Source organism: Salvelinus alpinus, unplaced genomic scaffold, assembly GCF_045679555.1.
Source record: "Salvelinus alpinus unplaced genomic scaffold, SLU_Salpinus.1 scaffold_245, whole genome shotgun sequence".
NCBI classification, from domain to species: Eukaryota; Metazoa; Chordata; class Actinopteri; order Salmoniformes; family Salmonidae; genus Salvelinus; species Salvelinus alpinus.
The window spans coordinates 10,799-29,690 of record NW_027256185.1 but is presented as its reverse complement, the minus strand read 5'-3'; the positions used below and the strand labels follow the sequence as shown (position 1 = coordinate 29,690).

General features: G+C 38.6%; 1 protein-coding gene across 1 annotated transcript; it reads left to right on the top strand.

Moving 5' to 3' along the window:
* The first annotated feature begins 1,192 nt into the window (after positions 1-1,192).
* On the top strand, positions 1,193-3,748 carry LOC139567333 (piggyBac transposable element-derived protein 4-like). The gene is made up of 3 exons (XM_071388732.1): positions 1,193-1,578; positions 1,672-2,255; positions 2,697-3,748. The coding sequence occupies exons 1-3, from the start codon at positions 1,193-1,195 to the stop codon at positions 3,731-3,733; spliced, it is 2,007 nt and encodes a 668-aa protein (XP_071244833.1). The 3' UTR covers positions 3,734-3,748.
* The last annotated feature ends 15,144 nt before the right edge of the window (positions 3,749-18,892 follow it).

Below are 18,892 nucleotides of genomic sequence, written 5' to 3'. Positions count from 1 at the left end.
TAACCCTCCCGTTGTCTCGGCGGGTCAGAGTGACCCCGGGCAGTTCCGAGTCGATTGCCCGTGTCTGTGTGTGGGTCAGAGTGACCCCGGCGGCGTTAGCAAGGTGTATGTTGTAACCCTCCTGCCCCTGTGTGGGTGGGTCATAGTGACGTCAGAGGGGTCAGAGTGACCCCGGAGCAGCGTTAGCAAGGTGTATGTTGTAACCCTCCTAACCCTGTGTGGGCGGGGTCATAGTGACGTCAGAGGGGTCAGAGTGACCCCTGGTAGCGTTAGCAAGGTGTATGTTGTAACCCTCCTGCCCCTGTGTGGGCGGGGTCATAGTGACGTCAGAGGGGTCAGAGTGACCCTCGGCAGCGTTACCAGTCGCTTCCCCCGTGTCTGTGTGGGTCAGAGTGACCCTGGCAGCCCGGGGTCATAGTGACCCAACACCACCACCTGCTGGATACTTGTCAAAGGTCCTGCCCCAAAATTGACACGCTCAACATTCCGGGCAAGGGCCCTGTGTCGAATACGGCCCTCTGTCCCCCCAACGGGCCCTTGGGCCTCGTGTGAGTTTGGATATTGAATCTAAAAACGCCCCCCTACAAACTACTTTCCCTTGGTTGTGGAAATTGTGCCTTTCGGGTATGTCTGTTGTTACACAACCTTCCCCTTGCCTCGGCGGGTCAGAGTTACCCCCGGCCAGCGTTACGAGTCGATTCCCAGTGTCTGTGTGGGTTAGAGAGACTCTGGCAGCGTTAGCAAGGTGTATGTTGTAACCCTCCTACCCCTGTCTGGGCCGGGTCACAGTGACCCGAGCCCTGTTGTAGGCCCTGTGTTATGAGTTGTTCCCCTCTGTCCCGGGGGCTTGGGTCAGAGAGACCTCGGGCAGCGTTAGCAAGGTGTACGTTGTAACCCTCCTACCCCTGTCTGGGCCGTGTCGGAGTGACCCCGGCCCTGTGTTAGGAGTTGTTCCCCTCTGTCTGGGCCGGGTCAGAGTGACCCCGGCAGGGACCAGTTGTCCCCAACAACTCAGTGCACGACCTCGGTGCTGTCACACGGGGAGGCCAGCCGAGCGTCCCGGATGTGACCGAAGGGGCCGAAGGGCCCGAAGGAGCAGGCAGGGCCGACCACGCGCCTCGTCCATTCGCGTGCCTCGTCCCATTCACTTGGCCACTACGACTGTAAGCAGGGCGTAGAGAGCCTACTAATAATGTCAGGAAGAAGAAGAAGAAGAAGAAGAAGAAGAGAGAACAAGAAGAAGCAGAAGAAGAAGAAGAAGAAGAAGAAGAAGAAGATGAGGACGATGATGAGGACGACGACGAGGACGACGACGACGAGGAGGAATACGACCCCGCCGAGCGCGTTGCCTCCGTCTACGACGCCTCGCAGTCCCGGTTTCAGCGCGGCTCAGGTCCTGGAACAGATATCCTCCAGCGTCGACCAAGAAGACGAAGAAGACTACTGCGATTCCGAAGAGGAGGACGTTTCGGAAGATGAAGACGGTGAGGAATACAACCCCGAGCGCGACGCGGACGACTACGAAGACGACTCGGCCTCGCGGTCGTGCTCCTCTTCGGAGGAAGAGCCGGAGGGAGAGCGAGAGGGAGACGCGGCCGCTGTCCGAGAGCGAGACAGAGAGCCAGACAGAGAGCGGGCAAGAGACAGAGAGCGAGAGCGAGACAGAGCCAGAGAGCCCGAGCCAGAAAGGGAGACGTTGCTGTCAAAAAACGGCAAAATCAAATGGTCCTCCGTGGCCTATCGCGGCCCGGACCGGCCCCGCGCCATCCGCCCGCCCTGCCCCGCCGTGACGCCGGGCCCCACGGCCTACGCCGCGTCGCGAACGCTCGACATCGCGTCCGCCTTCCGGCTGTTTGTCACACCGGCGATAGAAAGGATCATCGTGGACATGACGAATCTGCAGGGGGTGAGAAAATACGGCGACGGCTGGCGACCCATGGACTCCACCGACCTGCGCGCCTACGTAGGGCTGCTGATCCTAGCCGGCGTCTACAGGTCCCGAGGCGAGGCCGCCGCCAGCCTGTGGGACGCCGAGAGCGGCAGGACCGTGTTCCGCGCCACCATGCCGCTCAAGGCGTTTCACAAGTACTCGAGGCTGCTGCGATTCGACGACCGCCAGTCGAGACCCGCGAGACTCGCCACCGACAGACTGGCGGCCGTGAGAGAGGTGTGGGACCTGTGGGAGGAGCGGCTGCAGGCCCTCTACAACCCGGGGCCCGAAGTGACGGTGGACGAACAACTGGTCCCGTTCAGAGGTACCGTCTATGTACCTGTGTATGTACGTGTAGCGTAGAGAGCACGGGCAGTCTATGTATCTGTGTATGTATCTGTGCATAGAGAGCGGTAGCAGTCTATGTACCTGTGTATGTACGTGTAGCGTAGAGAGCACGGGCAGTCTATGTATCTGTGTATGTATCTGTGCATAGAGAGCGGTAGCAGTCTATGTACCTGTGTATGTACGTGTAGCGTAGAGAGCACGGGCAGTCAATGTATCTGTGTATGTATCTGTGCATAGAGAACGGTAGCAGTCTATGTATCTGTGTATGTACGTGTAGCGTAGAGAGCACGGGCAGTCAATGTATCTGTGTTTGTACGTGTAGCGTAGAGAGCACGGGCAGTCTATGTATCTGTGTATGACGCTGCTAATCTCCTCTCCCTCTCCTCTCCCTCCCCTCTCCCCCCCCCCCCGCCGAAAGGACGCTGTCCTTTCCGACAGTACATTCCCAGCAAGCCGGCCAAATACGGCATCAAGTCGTGGGTGGCCTGCGACGCCAAGTCCAGCTACGCTTGGAAGATGCAGGTGTACACCGGCAAGGCGGCCGGCGGAGGCCCCGAGAAGAACCAGGGCGCGCGCGTCGTCCTCGATCTGACCGAGGGACTGCCGGGCGGTCACAACGTCACGTGTGACAATTTCTTCACCTCCTACGAACTCGGGCAGCGGCTCCTCGAGAGGAACCTCACCATGGTGGGCACGGTGCGAAAGAACAAGCCCGAGCTCCCTCCCGCGCTGCTCCAGTCCAAGGGCCGACAGGTCTCGTCCTCCAGGTTCGCCTTCACGCCCACCGCCACTCTAGTGTCCTACCTGGCAAAGAGAAATAAGAACGTGCTGCTTCTGAGCACGCGGCACGCGGAGCCCGACGTTAGCGATCGCCGGGACCGGAAGCCGGCCCTCATCCTAGACTACAACTGCAACAAGGGCGGCGTGGACAACCTAGACAAGGTGGTCGGCACCTACAGCTGCAGACGGATGACCGCCCGCTGGCCCCTGGTCATCTTCCACAACATCCTCGACGTGTCCTCCTACAACGCCTTCGTCATATGGCGAGAGATCAACCCCGACTGGATGCCCGGGAAGCGGAACAAGAGGAGGGTGTTCCTGGAGCAGCTCGGAAAGGCGCTCGTGAAGCCCTTGATCCGAAGAAGGCAGCGTCTCCCCCGCACCGAAGCCGCCTCAGCGCTTGTCAACGTCATACGGGGCGAGCGTGTGTCCGCCGAGGCTCGTCCGCAAGCCCTTGAGCGAGCCGTCGGCCTGGCCGCCGCCGCCGCCGACCCGGCCCCGGCCGCCCGGCTGGAGGCGAGTAAGAGGAAGAGGTGTCAGCTCTGCCCACCCAAGAAGGACGCCAAGACACACACAGCGTGCTGCAGGTGTAAGAAATACATCTGCAAAGGCTGTTCACACCCATACTGTCACACTTGTGCCCACTGGGCCTTTAGCCAAGACGGGACAGGGTGACCCGGGGGGGACACTGTGTGCGAGGCATAATAGGAGGACAACGGGAGGGTTAAGGAAAAGTGTTTTTTTTTCAATTTCATGCTTGAAACTCGCTGAAATTGGTTCCTATCCTCTAGTTTAAGCAGTACTGCAAAGAATTTCACTAACAGAGTGCATCAAACACGATTTAGAGCTTGTTTAAGGAAAAGTGTTTTTTTTCAATTTCATGCTTGAAACTCGCTGAAATTGGTTCCTATCCTCTAGTTTAAGCATAACTGCAAAGAATTTCACTAACAGAGTGCATTAAACACGATTTAGAGCTTGTTTAAGGAAAAGTGTTTTTTTTCAATTTCATGCTTGAAACTCGCTGAAATTGGTTCCTATCCTCTAGTTTAAGCAGTACTGCAAAAAAATTCACTAACAGAGTGCATCAAACACGATTTAGAGCTTGTTTAAGGAAAAGTGTTTTTTTTCAATTTCATGCTTGAAACTCGCTGAAATTGGTTCCTATCCTCTAGTTTAAGCAGTACTGCAAAAAATTTCACTAACAGAGTGCATTAAACACGATTTAGAGCTTGTTTAAGGAAAAGTGTTTTTTTTCAATTTCATGCTTTAAACTCGCTGAAATTGGTTCCTATCCTCTAGTTTAAGCAGTACTGCAAAGAATTTCACTAACAGAGTGCATCAAACACGATTTAGAGCTTGTTTAAGGAAAAGTTTTTTTTTTTTCAATTTCATGCTTGAAACTTGCTGAAATTGGTTCCTATCATCGAGTTTAAGCATAACTGCAAAGAATTTCACTAACAGAGTGCATTAAACACGATTTAGAGCTTGTTTAAGGAAAAGTGTTTTTTTTCAATTTCATGCTTGAAACTCGCTGAAATTGGTTCCTATCCTCTAGTTTAAGCAGTACTGCAAAAAAATTCACTAACAGAGTGCATTAAACACGATTTAGAGCTTGTTTAAGGAAAAGTGTTTTTTTTCAATTTCATGCTTGAAACTCGCTGAAATTGGTTCCTATCCTCTAGTTTAAGCAGTACTGCAAAAAATTTCACTAACAGAGTGCATTAAACACGATTTAGAGCTTGTTTAAGGAAAAGTGTTTTTTTTCAATTTCATGCTTGAAACTCGCTGAAATTGGTTCCTATCCTCTAGTTTAAGCAGTACTGCAAAAAATTTCACTAACAGAGTGCATTAAACACGATTTAGAGCTTGTTTAAGGAAAAGTGTTTTTTTTCAATTTCATGCTTGAAACTCGCTGAAATTGGTTCCTATCCTCTAGTTTAAGCATAACTGCAAAAAATTTCACTAACAGAGTGCATTAAACACGATTTAGAGCTTGTTTAAGGAAAAGTGTTTTTTTTCAATTTCATGCTTGAAACTCGCTGAAATTGGTTCCTATCCTCTAGTTTAAGCAGTACTGCAAAAAATTTCACTAACAGAGTGCATTAAACACGATTTAGAGCTTGTTTAAGGAAAAGTGTTTTTTTTCAATTTCATGCTTGAAACTCGCTGAAATTGGTTCCTATCCTCTAGTTTAAGCATTACTGCAAAAAATTTCACTAACAGAGTGCATTAAACACGATTTAGAGCTTGTTTAAGGAAAAGTGTTTTTTTTCAATTTCATGCTTGAAACTCGCTGAAATTGGTTCCTATCCTCTAGTTTAAGCAGTACTGCAAAGAATTTCACTAACAGAGTGCATTAAACACGATTTAGAGCTTGTTTAAGGAAAAGTGTTTTTTTTCAATTTCATGCTTGAAACTCGCTGAAATTGGTTCCTATCCTCTAGTTTAAGCAGTACTGCAAAGAATTTCACTAACAGAGTGCATTAAACACGATTTAGAGCTTGTTTAAGGAAAAGTGTTTTTTTTCAATTTCATGCTTTAAACTCGCTGAAATTGGTTCCTATCCTCTAGTTTAAGCAGTACTGCAAAGAATTTCACTAACAGAGTGCATCAAACACGATTTAGAGCTTGTTTAAGGAAAAGTTTTTTTTTTTTCAATTTCATGCTTGAAACTTGCTGAAATTGGTTCCTATCATCGAGTTTAAGCATAACTGCAAAGAATTTCACTAACAGAGTGCATTAAACACGATTTAGAGCTTGTTTAAGGAAAAGTGTTTTTTTTCAATTTCATGCTTGAAACTCGCTGAAATTGGTTCCTATCCTCTAGTTTAAGCAGTACTGCAAAAAAATTCACTAACAGAGTGCATCAAACACGATTTAGAGCTTGTTTAAGGAAAAGTGTTTTTTTTCAATTTCATGCTTGAAACTCGCTGAAATTGGTTCCTATCCTCTAGTTTAAGCAGTACTGCAAAGAATTTCACTAACAGAGTGCATTAAACACGATTTAGAGCTTGTTTAAGGAAAAGTGTTTTTTTTCAATTTCATGCTTGAAACTCGCTGAAATTGGTTCCTATCCTCTAGTTTAAGCAGTACTGCAAAAAATTTCACTAACAGAGTGCATTAAACACGATTTAGAGCTTGTTTAAGGAAAACTGTTTTTTTTCAATTTCATGCTTGAAACTCGCTGAAATTGGTTCCTATCCTCTAGTTTAAGCAGTGCTTAAACTAGAGGATGGGAACCAATTTCAGCGAGTTTCAAGCATGAAATTGAAAAAAAACACTTTTCCTTAAACAAGCTCTAAATCGTGTTTAATGCACTCTGTTAGTGAATTTTTTTGCAGTACTGCTTAAACTAGAGGATAGGAACCAATTTCAGCGAGTTTCAAGCATGAAATTGAAAAAAAACACTTTTCCTTAAGCAGTACTGCAAAGAATTTCACTAACAGAGTGCATTAAACACGATTTAGAGCTTGTTTAAGGAAAAGTGTTTTTTTTCAATTTCATGCTTGAAACTCGCTGAAATTGGTTCCTATCCTCTAGTTTAAGCAGTACTGCAAAAAATTTCACTAACAGAGTGCATTAAACACGATTTAGAGCTTGTTTAAGGAAAAGTGTTTTTTTTCAATTTCATGCTTGAAACTCGCTGAAATTGGTTCCTATCCTCTAGTTTAAGCAGTACTGCAAAAAAATTCACTAACAGAGTGCATTAAACACGATTTAGAGCTTGTTTAAGGAAAAGTGTTTTTTTTCAATTTCATGCTTGAAACTCGCTGAAATTGGTTCCTATCCTCTAGTTTAAGCAGTACTGCAAAGAATTTCACTAACAGAGTGCATTAAACACGATTTAGAGCTTGTTTAAGGAAAAGTGTTTTTTTTCAATTTCATGCTTGAAACTCGCTGAAATTGGTTCCTATCCTCTAGTTTAAGCAGTACTGCAAAGAATTTCACTAACAGAGTGCATCAAACACGATTTAGAGCTTGTTTAAGGAAAAGTGTTTTTTTTCAATTTCATGCTTTAAACTCGCTGAAATTGGTTCCTATCCTCTAGTTTAAGCAGTACTGCAAAGAATTTCACTAACAGAGTGCATCAAACACGATTTAGAGCTTGTTTAAGGAAAAGTGTTTTTTTTTTCAATTTCATGCTTGAAACTTGCTGAAATTGGTTCCTATCATCGAGTTTAAGCATAACTGCAAAGAATTTCACTAACAGAGTGCATTAAACACAATTTAGAGCTTGTTTAAGGAAAAGTGTTTTTTTTCAATTTCATGCTTGAAACTCGCTGAAATTGGTTCCTATCCTCTAGTTTAAGCAGTACTGCAAAAAAATTCACTAACAGAGTGCATCAAACACGATTTAGAGCTTGTTTAAGGAAAAGTGTTTTTTTTCAATTTCATGCTTGAAACTCGCTGAAATTGGTTCCTATCCTCTAGTTTAAGCATAACTGCAAAGAATTTCACTAACAGAGTGCATTAAACACGATTTAGAGCTTGTTTAAGGAAAAGTGTTTTTTTTCAATTTCATGCTTGAAACTCGCTGAAATTGGTTCCTATCCTCTAGTTTAAGCAGTACTGCAAAAAAATTCACTAACAGAGTGCATTAAACACGATTTAGAGCTTGTTTAAGGAAAAGTGTTTTTTTTCAATTTCATGCTTGAAACTCGCTGAAATTGGTTCCTATCCTCTAGTTTAAGCAGTACTGCAAAAAATTTCACTAACAGAGTGCATTAAACACGATTTAGAGCTTGTTTAAGGAAAAGTGTTTTTTTTCAATTTCATGCTTGAAACTCGCTGAAATTGGTTCCTATCCTCTAGTTTAAGCAGTACTGCAAAGAATTTCACTAACAGAGTGCATCAAACACGATTTAGAGCTTGTTTAAGGAAAAGTGTTTTTTTTCAATTTCATGCTTGAAACTCGCTGAAATTGGTTCCTATCCTCTAGTTTAAGCAGAACTGCAAAAAAATTCACTAACAGAGTGCATTAAACACGTTTAATGCACTCTGTTAGTGAAATTTTTTGCAGTACTGCTTAAACTAGAGGATAGGAACCAATTTCAGCGAGTTTCAAGCATGAAATTGAAAAAAAACACTTTTCCTTAAACAAGCTCTAAATCGTGTTTAATGCACTCTGTTAGTGAATTTTTTTGCAGTACTGCTTAAACTAGAGGATAGGAACCAATTTCAGCGAGTTTCAAGCATGAAATTGAAAAAAAACACTTTTCCTTAAACAAGCTCTAAATCGTGTTTAATGCACTCTGTTAGTGAAATTTTTTGCAGTTATGCTTAAACTCGATGATAGGAACCAATTTCAGCAAGTTTCAAGCATGAAATTGAAAAAAAAAACTTTTCCTTAAACAAGCTCTAAATCGTGTTTAATGCACTCTGTTAGTGAAATTTTTTGCAGTACTGCTTAAACTAGAGGATAGGAACCAATTTCAGCGAGTTTCAAGCATGAAATTGAAAAAAAACACTTTTCCTTAAACAAGCTCTAAATCGTGTTTAATGCACTCTGTTAGTGAATTTTTTTGCAGTACTGCTTAAACTAGAGGATAGGAACCAATTTCAGCGAGTTTCAAGCATGAAATTGAAAAAAAACACTTTTCCTTAAACAAGCTCTAAATCGTGTTTAATGCACTCTGTTAGTGAAATTCTTTGCAGTTATGCTTAAACTCGATGATAGGAACCAATTTCAGCAAGTTTCAAGCATGAAATTGAAAAAAAACACTTTTCCTTAAACAAGCTCTAAATCGTGTTTAATGCACTCTGTTAGTGAAATTTTTTGCAGTACTGCTTAAACTAGAGGATAGGAACCAATTTCAGCGAGTTTCAAGCATGAAATTGAAAAAAAACACTTTTCCTTAAACAAGCTCTAAATCGTGTTTAATGCACTCTGTTAGTGAAATTTTTTGCAGTACTGCTTAAACTAGAGGATAGGAACCAATTTCAGCGAGTTTCAAGCATGAAATTGAAAAAAAACACTTTTCCTTAAACAAGCTCTAAATCGTGTTTAATGCACTCTGTTAGTGAAATTTTTTGCAGTACTGCTTAAACTAAAGGATAGGAACCAATTTCAGCGAGTTTCAAGCATGAAATTGAAAAAAAACACTTTTCCTTAAACAAGCTCTAAATCGTGTTTAATGCACTCTGTTAGTGAATTTTTTTGCAGTACTGCTTAAACTAGAGGATAGGAACCAATTTCAGCGAGTTTCAAGCATGAAATTGAAAAAAAACACTTTTCCTTAAACAAGCTCTAAATCGTGTTTAATGCACTCTGTTAGTGAAATTTTTTGCAGTACTGCTTAAACTAGAGGATAGGAACCAATTTCAGCGAGTTTCAAGCATGAAATTGAAAAAAAACACTTTTCCTTAAACAAGCTCTAAATCGTGTTTAATGCACTCTGTTAGTGAAATTTTTTGCAGTACTGCTTAAACTAGAGGATAGGAACCAATTTCAGCGAGTTTCAAGCATGAAATTGAAAAAAAACACTTTTCCTTAAACAAGCTCTAAATCGTGTTTAATGCACTCTGTTAGTGAAATTTTTTGCATTACTGCTTAAACTAGAGGATAGGAACCAATTTCAGCGAGTTTCAAGCATGAAATTGAAAAAAAACACTTTTCCTTAAACAAGCTCTAAATCGTGTTTAATGCACTCTGTTAGTGAAATTTTTTGCAGTACTGCTTAAACTAGAGGATAGGAACCAATTTCAGCGAGTTTCAAGCATGAAATTGAAAAAAAACACTTTTCCTTAAACAAGCTCTAAATCGTGTTTAATGCACTCTGTTAGTGAAATTTTTTGCAGTACTGCTTAAACTAGAGGATAGGAACCAATTTCAGCGAGTTTCAAGCATGAAATTGAAAAAAAACACTTTTCCTTAAACAAGCTCTAAATCGTGTTTAATGCACTCTGTTAGTGAATTTTTTTGCAGTACTGCTTAAACTAGAGGATAGGAACCAATTTCAGCGAGTTTCAAGCATGAAATTGAAAAAAAACACTTTTCCTTAAACAAGCTCTAAATCGTGTTTAATGCACTCTGTTAGTGAAATTTTTTGCAGTACTGCTTAAACTAGAGGATAGGAACCAATTTCAGCGAGTTTCAAGCATGAAATTGAAAAAAAACACTTTTCCTTAAACAAGCTCTAAATCGTGTTTAATGCACTCTGTTAGTGAAATTTTTTGCAGTACTGCTTAAACTAGAGGATAGGAACCAATTTCAGCGAGTTTCAAGCATGAAATTGAAAAAAAACACTTTTCCTTAAACAAGCTCTAAATCGTGTTTAATGCACTCTGTTAGTGAAATTTTTTGCAGTACTGCTTAAACTAGAGGATAGGAACCAATTTCAGCGAGTTTCAAGCATGAAATTGAAAAAAAACACTTTTCCTTAAACAAGCTCTAAATCGTGTTTAATGCACTCTGTTAGTGAAATTTTTTGCAGTACTGCTTAAACTAGAGGATAGGAACCAATTTCAGCGAGTTTCAAGCATGAAATTGAAAAAAAACACTTTTCCTTAAACAAGCTCTAAATCGTGTTTAATGCACTCTGTTAGTGAATTTTTTTGCAGTACTGCTTAAACTAGAGGATAGGAACCAATTTCAGCGAGTTTCAAGCATGAAATTGAAAAAAAACACTTTTCCTTAAACAAGCTCTAAATCGTGTTTAATGCACTCTGTTAGTGAAATTTTTTGCAGTTATGCTTAAACTCGATGATAGGAACCAATTCACGAGTTTAAGCATGAACTTGAAAAAAATTTCCTAACAAGTCTAAACATGTTTAGACTCTGTTAGGAAATTTTTTGCAATTTCATGCTTGAAACTCGCTGAAATTGGTTCCTATCCTCTAGTTTAAGCAGTACTGCAAAAAAAATTTCACTAACAGAGTGCATTAAACACGATTTAGAGCTTGTTTAAGGAAAAGTGTTTTTTTTCAATTTCATGCTTGAAACTCGCTGAAATTGGTTCCTATCCTCTAGTTTAAGCAGTACTGCAAAAAATTTCACTAACAGAGTGCATTAAACACGATTTAGAGCTTGTTTAAGGAAAAGTGTTTTTTTTCAATTTCATGCTTGAAACTCGCTGAAATTGGTTCCTATCCTCTAGTTTAAGCAGTACTGCAAAAAATTTCACTAACAGAGTGCATTAAACACGATTTAGAGCTTGTTTAAGGAAAAGTGTTTTTTTTCAATTTCATGCTTGAAACTCGCTGAAATTGGTTCCTATCCTCTAGTTTAAGCAGTACTGCAAAAAATTTCACTAACAGAGTGCATTAAACACGATTTAGAGCTTGTTTAAGGAAAAGTGTTTTTTTTCAATTTCATGCTTGAAACTCGCTGAAATTGGTTCCTATCCTCTAGTTTAAGCAGTACTGCAAAAAATTTCACTAACAGAGTGCATTAAACACGATTTAGAGCTTGTTTAAGGAAAAGTGTTTTTTTTCAATTTCATGCTTGAAACTCGCTGAAATTGGTTCCTATCCTCTAGTTTAAGCAGTACTGCAAAAAATTTCACTAACAGAGTGCATTAAACACGATTTAGAGCTTGTTTAAGGAAAAGTGTTTTTTTTCAATTTCATGCTTGAAACTCGCTGAAATTGGTTCCTATCCTCTAGTTTAAGCAGTACTGCAAAAAATTTCACTAACAGAGTGCATTAAACACGATTTAGAGCTTGTTTAAGGAAAAGTGTTTTTTTTCAATTTCATGCTTGAAACTCGCTGAAATTGGTTCCTATCCTCTAGTTTAAGCAGTACTGCAAAAAATTTCACTAACAGAGTGCATTAAACACGATTTAGAGCTTGTTTAAGGAAAAGTGTTTTTTTTCAATTTCATGCTTGAAACTCGCTGAAATTGGTTCCTATCCTCTAGTTTAAGCAGTACTGCAAAAAATTTCACTAACAGAGTGCATTAAACACGATTTAGAGCTTGTTTAAGGAAAAGTGTTTTTTTTCAATTTCATGCTTGAAACTCGCTGAAATTGGTTCCTATCCTCTAGTTTAAGCAGTACTGCAAAAAATTTCACTAACAGAGTGCATTAAACACGATTTAGAGCTTGTTTAAGGAAAAGTGTTTTTTTTCAATTTCATGCTTGAAACTCGCTGAAATTGGTTCCTATCCTCTAGTTTAAGCAGTACTGCAAAAAATTTCACTAACAGAGTGCATTAAACACGATTTAGAGCTTGTTTAAGGAAAAGTGTTTTTTTTCAATTTCATGCTTGAAACTCGCTGAAATTGGTTCCTATCCTCTAGTTTAAGCAGTACTGCAAAAAATTTCACTAACAGAGTGCATTAAACACGATTTAGAGCTTGTTTAAGGAAAAGTGTTTTTTTTCAATTTCATGCTTGAAACTCGCTGAAATTGGTTCCTATCCTCTAGTTTAAGCAGTACTGCAAAAAATTTCACTAACAGAGTGCATTAAACACGATTTAGAGCTTGTTTAAGGAAAAGTGTTTTTTTTCAATTTCATGCTTGAAACTCGCTGAAATTGGTTCCTATCCTCTAGTTTAAGCAGTACTGCAAAAAATTTCACTAACAGAGTGCATTAAACACGATTTAGAGCTTGTTTAAGGAAAAGTGTTTTTTTTCAATTTCATGCTTGAAACTCGCTGAAATTGGTTCCTATCCTCTAGTTTAAGCAGTACTGCAAAAAATTTCACTAACAGAGTGCATTAAACACGATTTAGAGCTTGTTTAAGGAAAAGTGTTTTTTTTCAATTTCATGCTTGAAACTCGCTGAAATTGGTTCCTATCCTCTAGTTTAAGCAGTACTGCAAAAAATTTCACTAACAGAGTGCATTAAACACGATTTAGAGCTTGTTTAAGGAAAAGTGTTTTTTTTCAATTTCATGCTTGAAACTCGCTGAAATTGGTTCCTATCCTCTAGTTTAAGCAGTACTGCAAAAAATTTCACTAACAGAGTGCATTAAACACGATTTAGAGCTTGTTTAAGGAAAAGTGTTTTTTTTCAATTTCATGCTTGAAACTCGCTGAAATTGGTTCCTATCCTCTAGTTTAAGCAGTACTGCAAAAAATTTCACTAACAGAGTGCATTAAACACGATTTAGAGCTTGTTTAAGGAAAAGTGTTTTTTTTCAATTTCATGCTTGAAACTCGCTGAAATTGGTTCCTATCCTCTAGTTTAAGCAGTACTGCAAAAAATTTCACTAACAGAGTGCATTAAACACGATTTAGAGCTTGTTTAAGGAAAAGTGTTTTTTTTCAATTTCATGCTTGAAACTCGCTGAAATTGGTTCCTATCCTCTAGTTTAAGCAGTACTGCAAAAAATTTCACTAACAGAGTGCATTAAACACGATTTAGAGCTTGTTTAAGGAAAAGTGTTTTTTTTCAATTTCATGCTTGAAACTCGCTGAAATTGGTTCCTATCCTCTAGTTTAAGCAGTACTGCAAAAAATTTCACTAACAGAGTGCATTAAACACGATTTAGAGCTTGTTTAAGGAAAAGTGTTTTTTTTCAATTTCATGCTTGAAACTCGCTGAAATTGGTTCCTATCCTCTAGTTTAAGCAGTACTGCAAAAAATTTCACTAACAGAGTGCATTAAACACGATTTAGAGCTTGTTTAAGGAAAAGTGTTTTTTTTCAATTTCATGCTTGAAACTCGCTGAAATTGGTTCCTATCCTCTAGTTTAAGCAGTACTGCAAAGAATTTCACTAACAGAGTGCATTAAACACGATTTAGAGCTTGTTTAAGGAAAAGTTTTTTTTTTCAATTTCATGCTTGAAACTCGCTGAAATTGGTTCCTATCCTCTAGTTTAAGCAGTACTGCAAAAAATTTCACTAACAGAGTGCATTAAACACGATTTAGAGCTTGTTTAAGGAAAAGTGTTTTTTTTCAATTTCATGCTTGAAACTCGCTGAAATTGGTTCCTATCCTCTAGTTTAAGCAGTACTGCAAAAAATTTCACTAACAGAGTGCATTAAACACGATTTAGAGCTTGTTTAAGGAAAAGTGTTTTTTTTCAATTTCATGCTTGAAACTCGCTGAAATTGGTTCCTATCCTCTAGTTTAAGCAGTACTGCAAAAAATTTCACTAACAGAGTGCATTAAACACGATTTAGAGCTTGTTTAAGGAAAAGTGTTTTTTTTCAATTTCATGCTTGAAACTCGCTGAAATTGGTTCCTATCCTCTAGTTTAAGCAGTACTGCAAAAAATTTCACTAACAGAGTGCATTAAACACGATTTAGAGCTTGTTTAAGGAAAAGTGTTTTTTTTCAATTTCATGCTTGAAACTCGCTGAAATTGGTTCCTATCCTCTAGTTTAAGCAGTACTGCAAAAAATTTCACTAACAGAGTGCATTAAACACGATTTAGAGCTTGTTTAAGGAAAAGTGTTTTTTTTCAATTTCATGCTTGAAACTCGCTGAAATTGGTTCCTATCCTCTAGTTTAAGCAGTACTGCAAAAAATTTCACTAACAGAGTGCATTAAACACGATTTAGAGCTTGTTTAAGGAAAAGTGTTTTTTTTCAATTTCATGCTTGAAACTCGCTGAAATTGGTTCCTATCCTCTAGTTTAAGCAGTACTGCAAAAAATTTCACTAACAGAGTGCATTAAACACGATTTAGAGCTTGTTTAAGGAAAAGTGTTTTTTTTCAATTTCATGCTTGAAACTCGCTGAAATTGGTTCCTATCCTCTAGTTTAAGCAGTACTGCAAAAAATTTCACTAACAGAGTGCATTAAACACGATTTAGAGCTTGTTTAAGGAAAAGTGTTTTTTTTCAATTTCATGCTTGAAACTCGCTGAAATTGGTTCCTATCCTCTAGTTTAAGCAGTACTGCAAAAAATTTCACTAACAGAGTGCATTAAACACGATTTAGAGCTTGTTTAAGGAAAAGTGTTTTTTTTCAATTTCATGCTTGAAACTCGCTGAAATTGGTTCCTATCCTCTAGTTTAAGCAGTACTGCAAAAAATTTCACTAACAGAGTGCATTAAACACGATTTAGAGCTTGTTTAAGGAAAAGTGTTTTTTTTCAATTTCATGCTTGAAACTCGCTGAAATTGGTTCCTATCCTCTAGTTTAAGCAGTACTGCAAAAAATTTCACTAACAGAGTGCATTAAACACGATTTAGAGCTTGTTTAAGGAAAAGTGTTTTTTTTCAATTTCATGCTTGAAACTCGCTGAAATTGGTTCCTATCCTCTAGTTTAAGCAGTACTGCAAAGAATTTCACTAACAGAGTGCATTAAACACGATTTAGAGCTTGTTTAAGGAAAAGTGTTTTTTTTCAATTTCATGCTTGAAACTCGCTGAAATTGGTTCCTATCCTCTAGTTTAAGCAGTACTGCAAAAAATTTCACTAACAGAGTGCATTAAACACGATTTAGAGCTTGTTTAAGGAAAAGTGTTTTTTTTCAATTTCATGCTTGAAACTCGCTGAAATTGGTTCCTATCCTCTAGTTTAAGCAGTACTGCAAAAAATTTCACTAACAGAGTGCATTAAACACGATTTAGAGCTTGTTTAAGGAAAAGTGTTTTTTTTCAATTTCATGCTTGAAACTCGCTGAAATTGGTTCCTATCCTCTAGTTTAAGCAGTACTGCAAAAAATTTCACTAACAGAGTGCATTAAACACGATTTAGAGCTTGTTTAAGGAAAAGTGTTTTTTTTCAATTTCATGCTTGAAACTCGCTGAAATTGGTTCCTATCCTCTAGTTTAAGCAGTACTGCAAAAAATTTCACTAACAGAGTGCATTAAACACGATTTAGAGCTTGTTTAAGGAAAAGTGTTTTTTTTCAATTTCATGCTTGAAACTCGCTGAAATTGGTTCCTATCCTCTAGTTTAAGCAGTACTGCAAAAAATTTCACTAACAGAGTGCATTAAACACGATTTAGAGCTTGTTTAAGGAAAAGTGTTTTTTTTCAATTTCATGCTTGAAACTCGCTGAAATTGGTTCCTATCCTCTAGTTTAAGCAGTACTGCAAAAAATTTCACTAACAGAGTGCATTAAACACGATTTAGAGCTTGTTTAAGGAAAAGTGTTTTTTTTCAATTTCATGCTTGAAACTCGCTGAAATTGGTTCCTATCCTCTAGTTTAAGCAGTACTGCAAAAAATTTCACTAACAGAGTGCATTAAACACGATTTAGAGCTTGTTTAAGGAAAAGTGTTTTTTTTCAATTTCATGCTTGAAACTCGCTGAAATTGGTTCCTATCCTCTAGTTTAAGCAGTACTGCAAAAAATTTCACTAACAGAGTGCATTAAACACGATTTAGAGCTTGTTTAAGGAAAAGTGTTTTTTTTCAATTTCATGCTTGAAACTCGCTGAAATTGGTTCCTATCCTCTAGTTTAAGCAGTACTGCAAAAAATTTCACTAACAGAGTGCATTAAACACGATTTAGAGCTTGTTTAAGGAAAAGTGTTTTTTTTCAATTTCATGCTTGAAACTCGCTGAAATTGGTTCCTATCCTCTAGTTTAAGCAGTACTGCAAAAAATTTCACTAACAGAGTGCATTAAACACGATTTAGAGCTTGTTTAAGGAAAAGTGTTTTTTTTCAATTTCATGCTTGAAACTCGCTGAAATTGGTTCCTATCCTCTAGTTTAAGCAGTACTGCAAAAAATTTCACTAACAGAGTGCATTAAACACGATTTAGAGCTTGTTTAAGGAAAAGTGTTTTTTTTCAATTTCATGCTTGAAACTCGCTGAAATTGGTTCCTATCCTCTAGTTTAAGCAGTACTGCAAAAAATTTCACTAACAGAGTGCATTAAACACGATTTAGAGCTTGTTTAAGGAAAAGTGTTTTTTTTCAATTTCATGCTTGAAACTCGCTGAAATTGGTTCCTATCCTCTAGTTTAAGCAGTACTGCAAAAAATTTCACTAACAGAGTGCATTAAACACGATTTAGAGCTTGTTTAAGGAAAAGTGTTTTTTTTCAATTTCATGCTTGAAACTCGCTGAAATTGGTTCCTATCCTCTAGTTTAAGCAGTACTGCAAAAAATTTCACTAACAGAGTGCATTAAACACGATTTAGAGCTTGTTTAAGGAAAAGTGTTTTTTTTCAATTTCATGCTTGAAACTCGCTGAAATTGGTTCCTATCCTCTAGTTTAAGCAGTACTGCAAAAAATTTCACTAACAGAGTGCATTAAACACGATTTAGAGCTTGTTTAAGGAAAAGTGTTTTTTTTCAATTTCATGCTTGAAACTCGCTGAAATTGGTTCCTATCCTCTAGTTTAAGCAGTACTGCAAAAAATTTCACTAACAGAGTGCATTAAACACGATTTAGAGCTTGTTTAAGGAAAAGTGTTTTTTTTCAATTTCATGCTTGAAACTCGCTGAAATTGGTTCCTATCCTCTAGTTTAAGCAGTACTGCAAAAAATTTCACTAACAGAGTGCATTAAACACGATTTAGAGCTTGTTTAAGGAAAAGTGTTTTTTTTCAATTTCATGCTTGAAACTCGCTGAAATTGGTTCCTATCCTCTAGTTTAAGCAGTACTGCAAAAAATTTCACTAACAGAGTGCATTAAACACGATTTAGAGCTTGTTTAAGGAAAAGTGTTTTTTTTCAATTTCATGCTTGAAACTCGCTGAAATTGGTTCCTATCCTCTAGTTTAAGCAGTACTGCAAAAAATTTCACTAACAGAGTGCATTAAACACGATTTAGAGCTTGTTTAAGGAAAAGTGTTTTTTTTCAATTTCATGCTTGAAACTCGCTGAAATTGGTTCCTATCCTCTAGTTTAAGCAGTACTGCAAAAAATTTCACTAACAGAGTGCATTAAACACGATTTAGAGCTTGTTTAAGGAAAAGTGTTTTTTTTCAATTTCATGCTTGAAACTCGCTGAAATTGGTTCCTATCCTCTAGTTTAAGCAGTACTGCAAAAAATTTCACTAACAGAGTGCATTAAACACGATTTAGAGCTTGTTTAAGGAAAAGTGTTTTTTTTCAATTTCATGCTTGAAACTCGCTGAAATTGGTTCCTATCCTCTAGTTTAAGCAGTACTGCAAAAAATTTCACTAACAGAGTGCATTAAACACGATTTAGAGCTTGTTTAAGGAAAAGTGTTTTTTTTCAATTTCATGCTTGAAACTCGCTGAAATTGGTTCCTATCCTCTAGTTTAAGCAGTACTGCAAAAAATTTCACTAACAGAGTGCATTAAACACGATTTAGAGCTTGTTTAAGGAAAAGTGTTTTTTTTCAATTTCATGCTTGAAACTCGCTGAAATTGGTTCCTATCCTCTAGTTTAAGCAGTACTGCAAAAAATTTCACTAACAGAGTGCATTAAACACGATTTAGAGCTTGTTTAAGGAAAAGTGTTTTTTTTCAATTTCATGCTTGAAACTCGCTGAAATTGGTTCCTATCCTCTAGTTTAAGCAGTACTGCAAAAAATTTCACTAACAGAGTGCATTAAACACGATTTAGAGCTTGTTTAAGGAAAAGTGTTTTTTTTCAATTTCATGCTTGAAACTCGCTGAAATTGGTTCCTATCCTCTAGTTTAAGCAGTACTGCAAAAAATTTCACTAACAGAGTGCATTAAACACGATTTAGAGCTTGTTTAAGGAAAAGTGTTTTTTTTCAATTTCATGCTTGAAACTCGCTGAAATTGGTTCCTATCCTCTAGTTTAAGCAGTACTGCAAAAAATTTCACTAACAGAGTGCATTAAACACGATTTAGAGCTTGTTTAAGGAAAAGTGTTTTTTTTCAATTTCATGCTTGAAACTCGCTGAAATTGGTTCCTATCCTCTAGTTTAAGCAGTACTGCAAAAAATTTCACTAACAGAGTGCATTAAACACGATTTAGAGCTTGTTTAAGGAAAAGTGTTTTTTTTCAATTTCATGCTTGAAACTCGCTGAAATTGGTTCCT

Coding starts and splice junctions, on each gene's coding strand:
- LOC139567333 (XM_071388732.1), top strand. CDS start 1,193: ATGTCAGGAAGAAGAAGAAGAAGAAGAAGAAGAAGAGAGAACAAGAAG. Junction 1,579..1,671: donor GAGGAAGAGCCGGAGGGAGA/GCGAGAGGGAGA, acceptor AGACAGAGCCAG/AGAGCCCGAGCCAGAAAGGG. Junction 2,256..2,696: donor ACAACTGGTCCCGTTCAGAG/GTACCGTCTATG, acceptor CCCCGCCGAAAG/GACGCTGTCCTTTCCGACAG.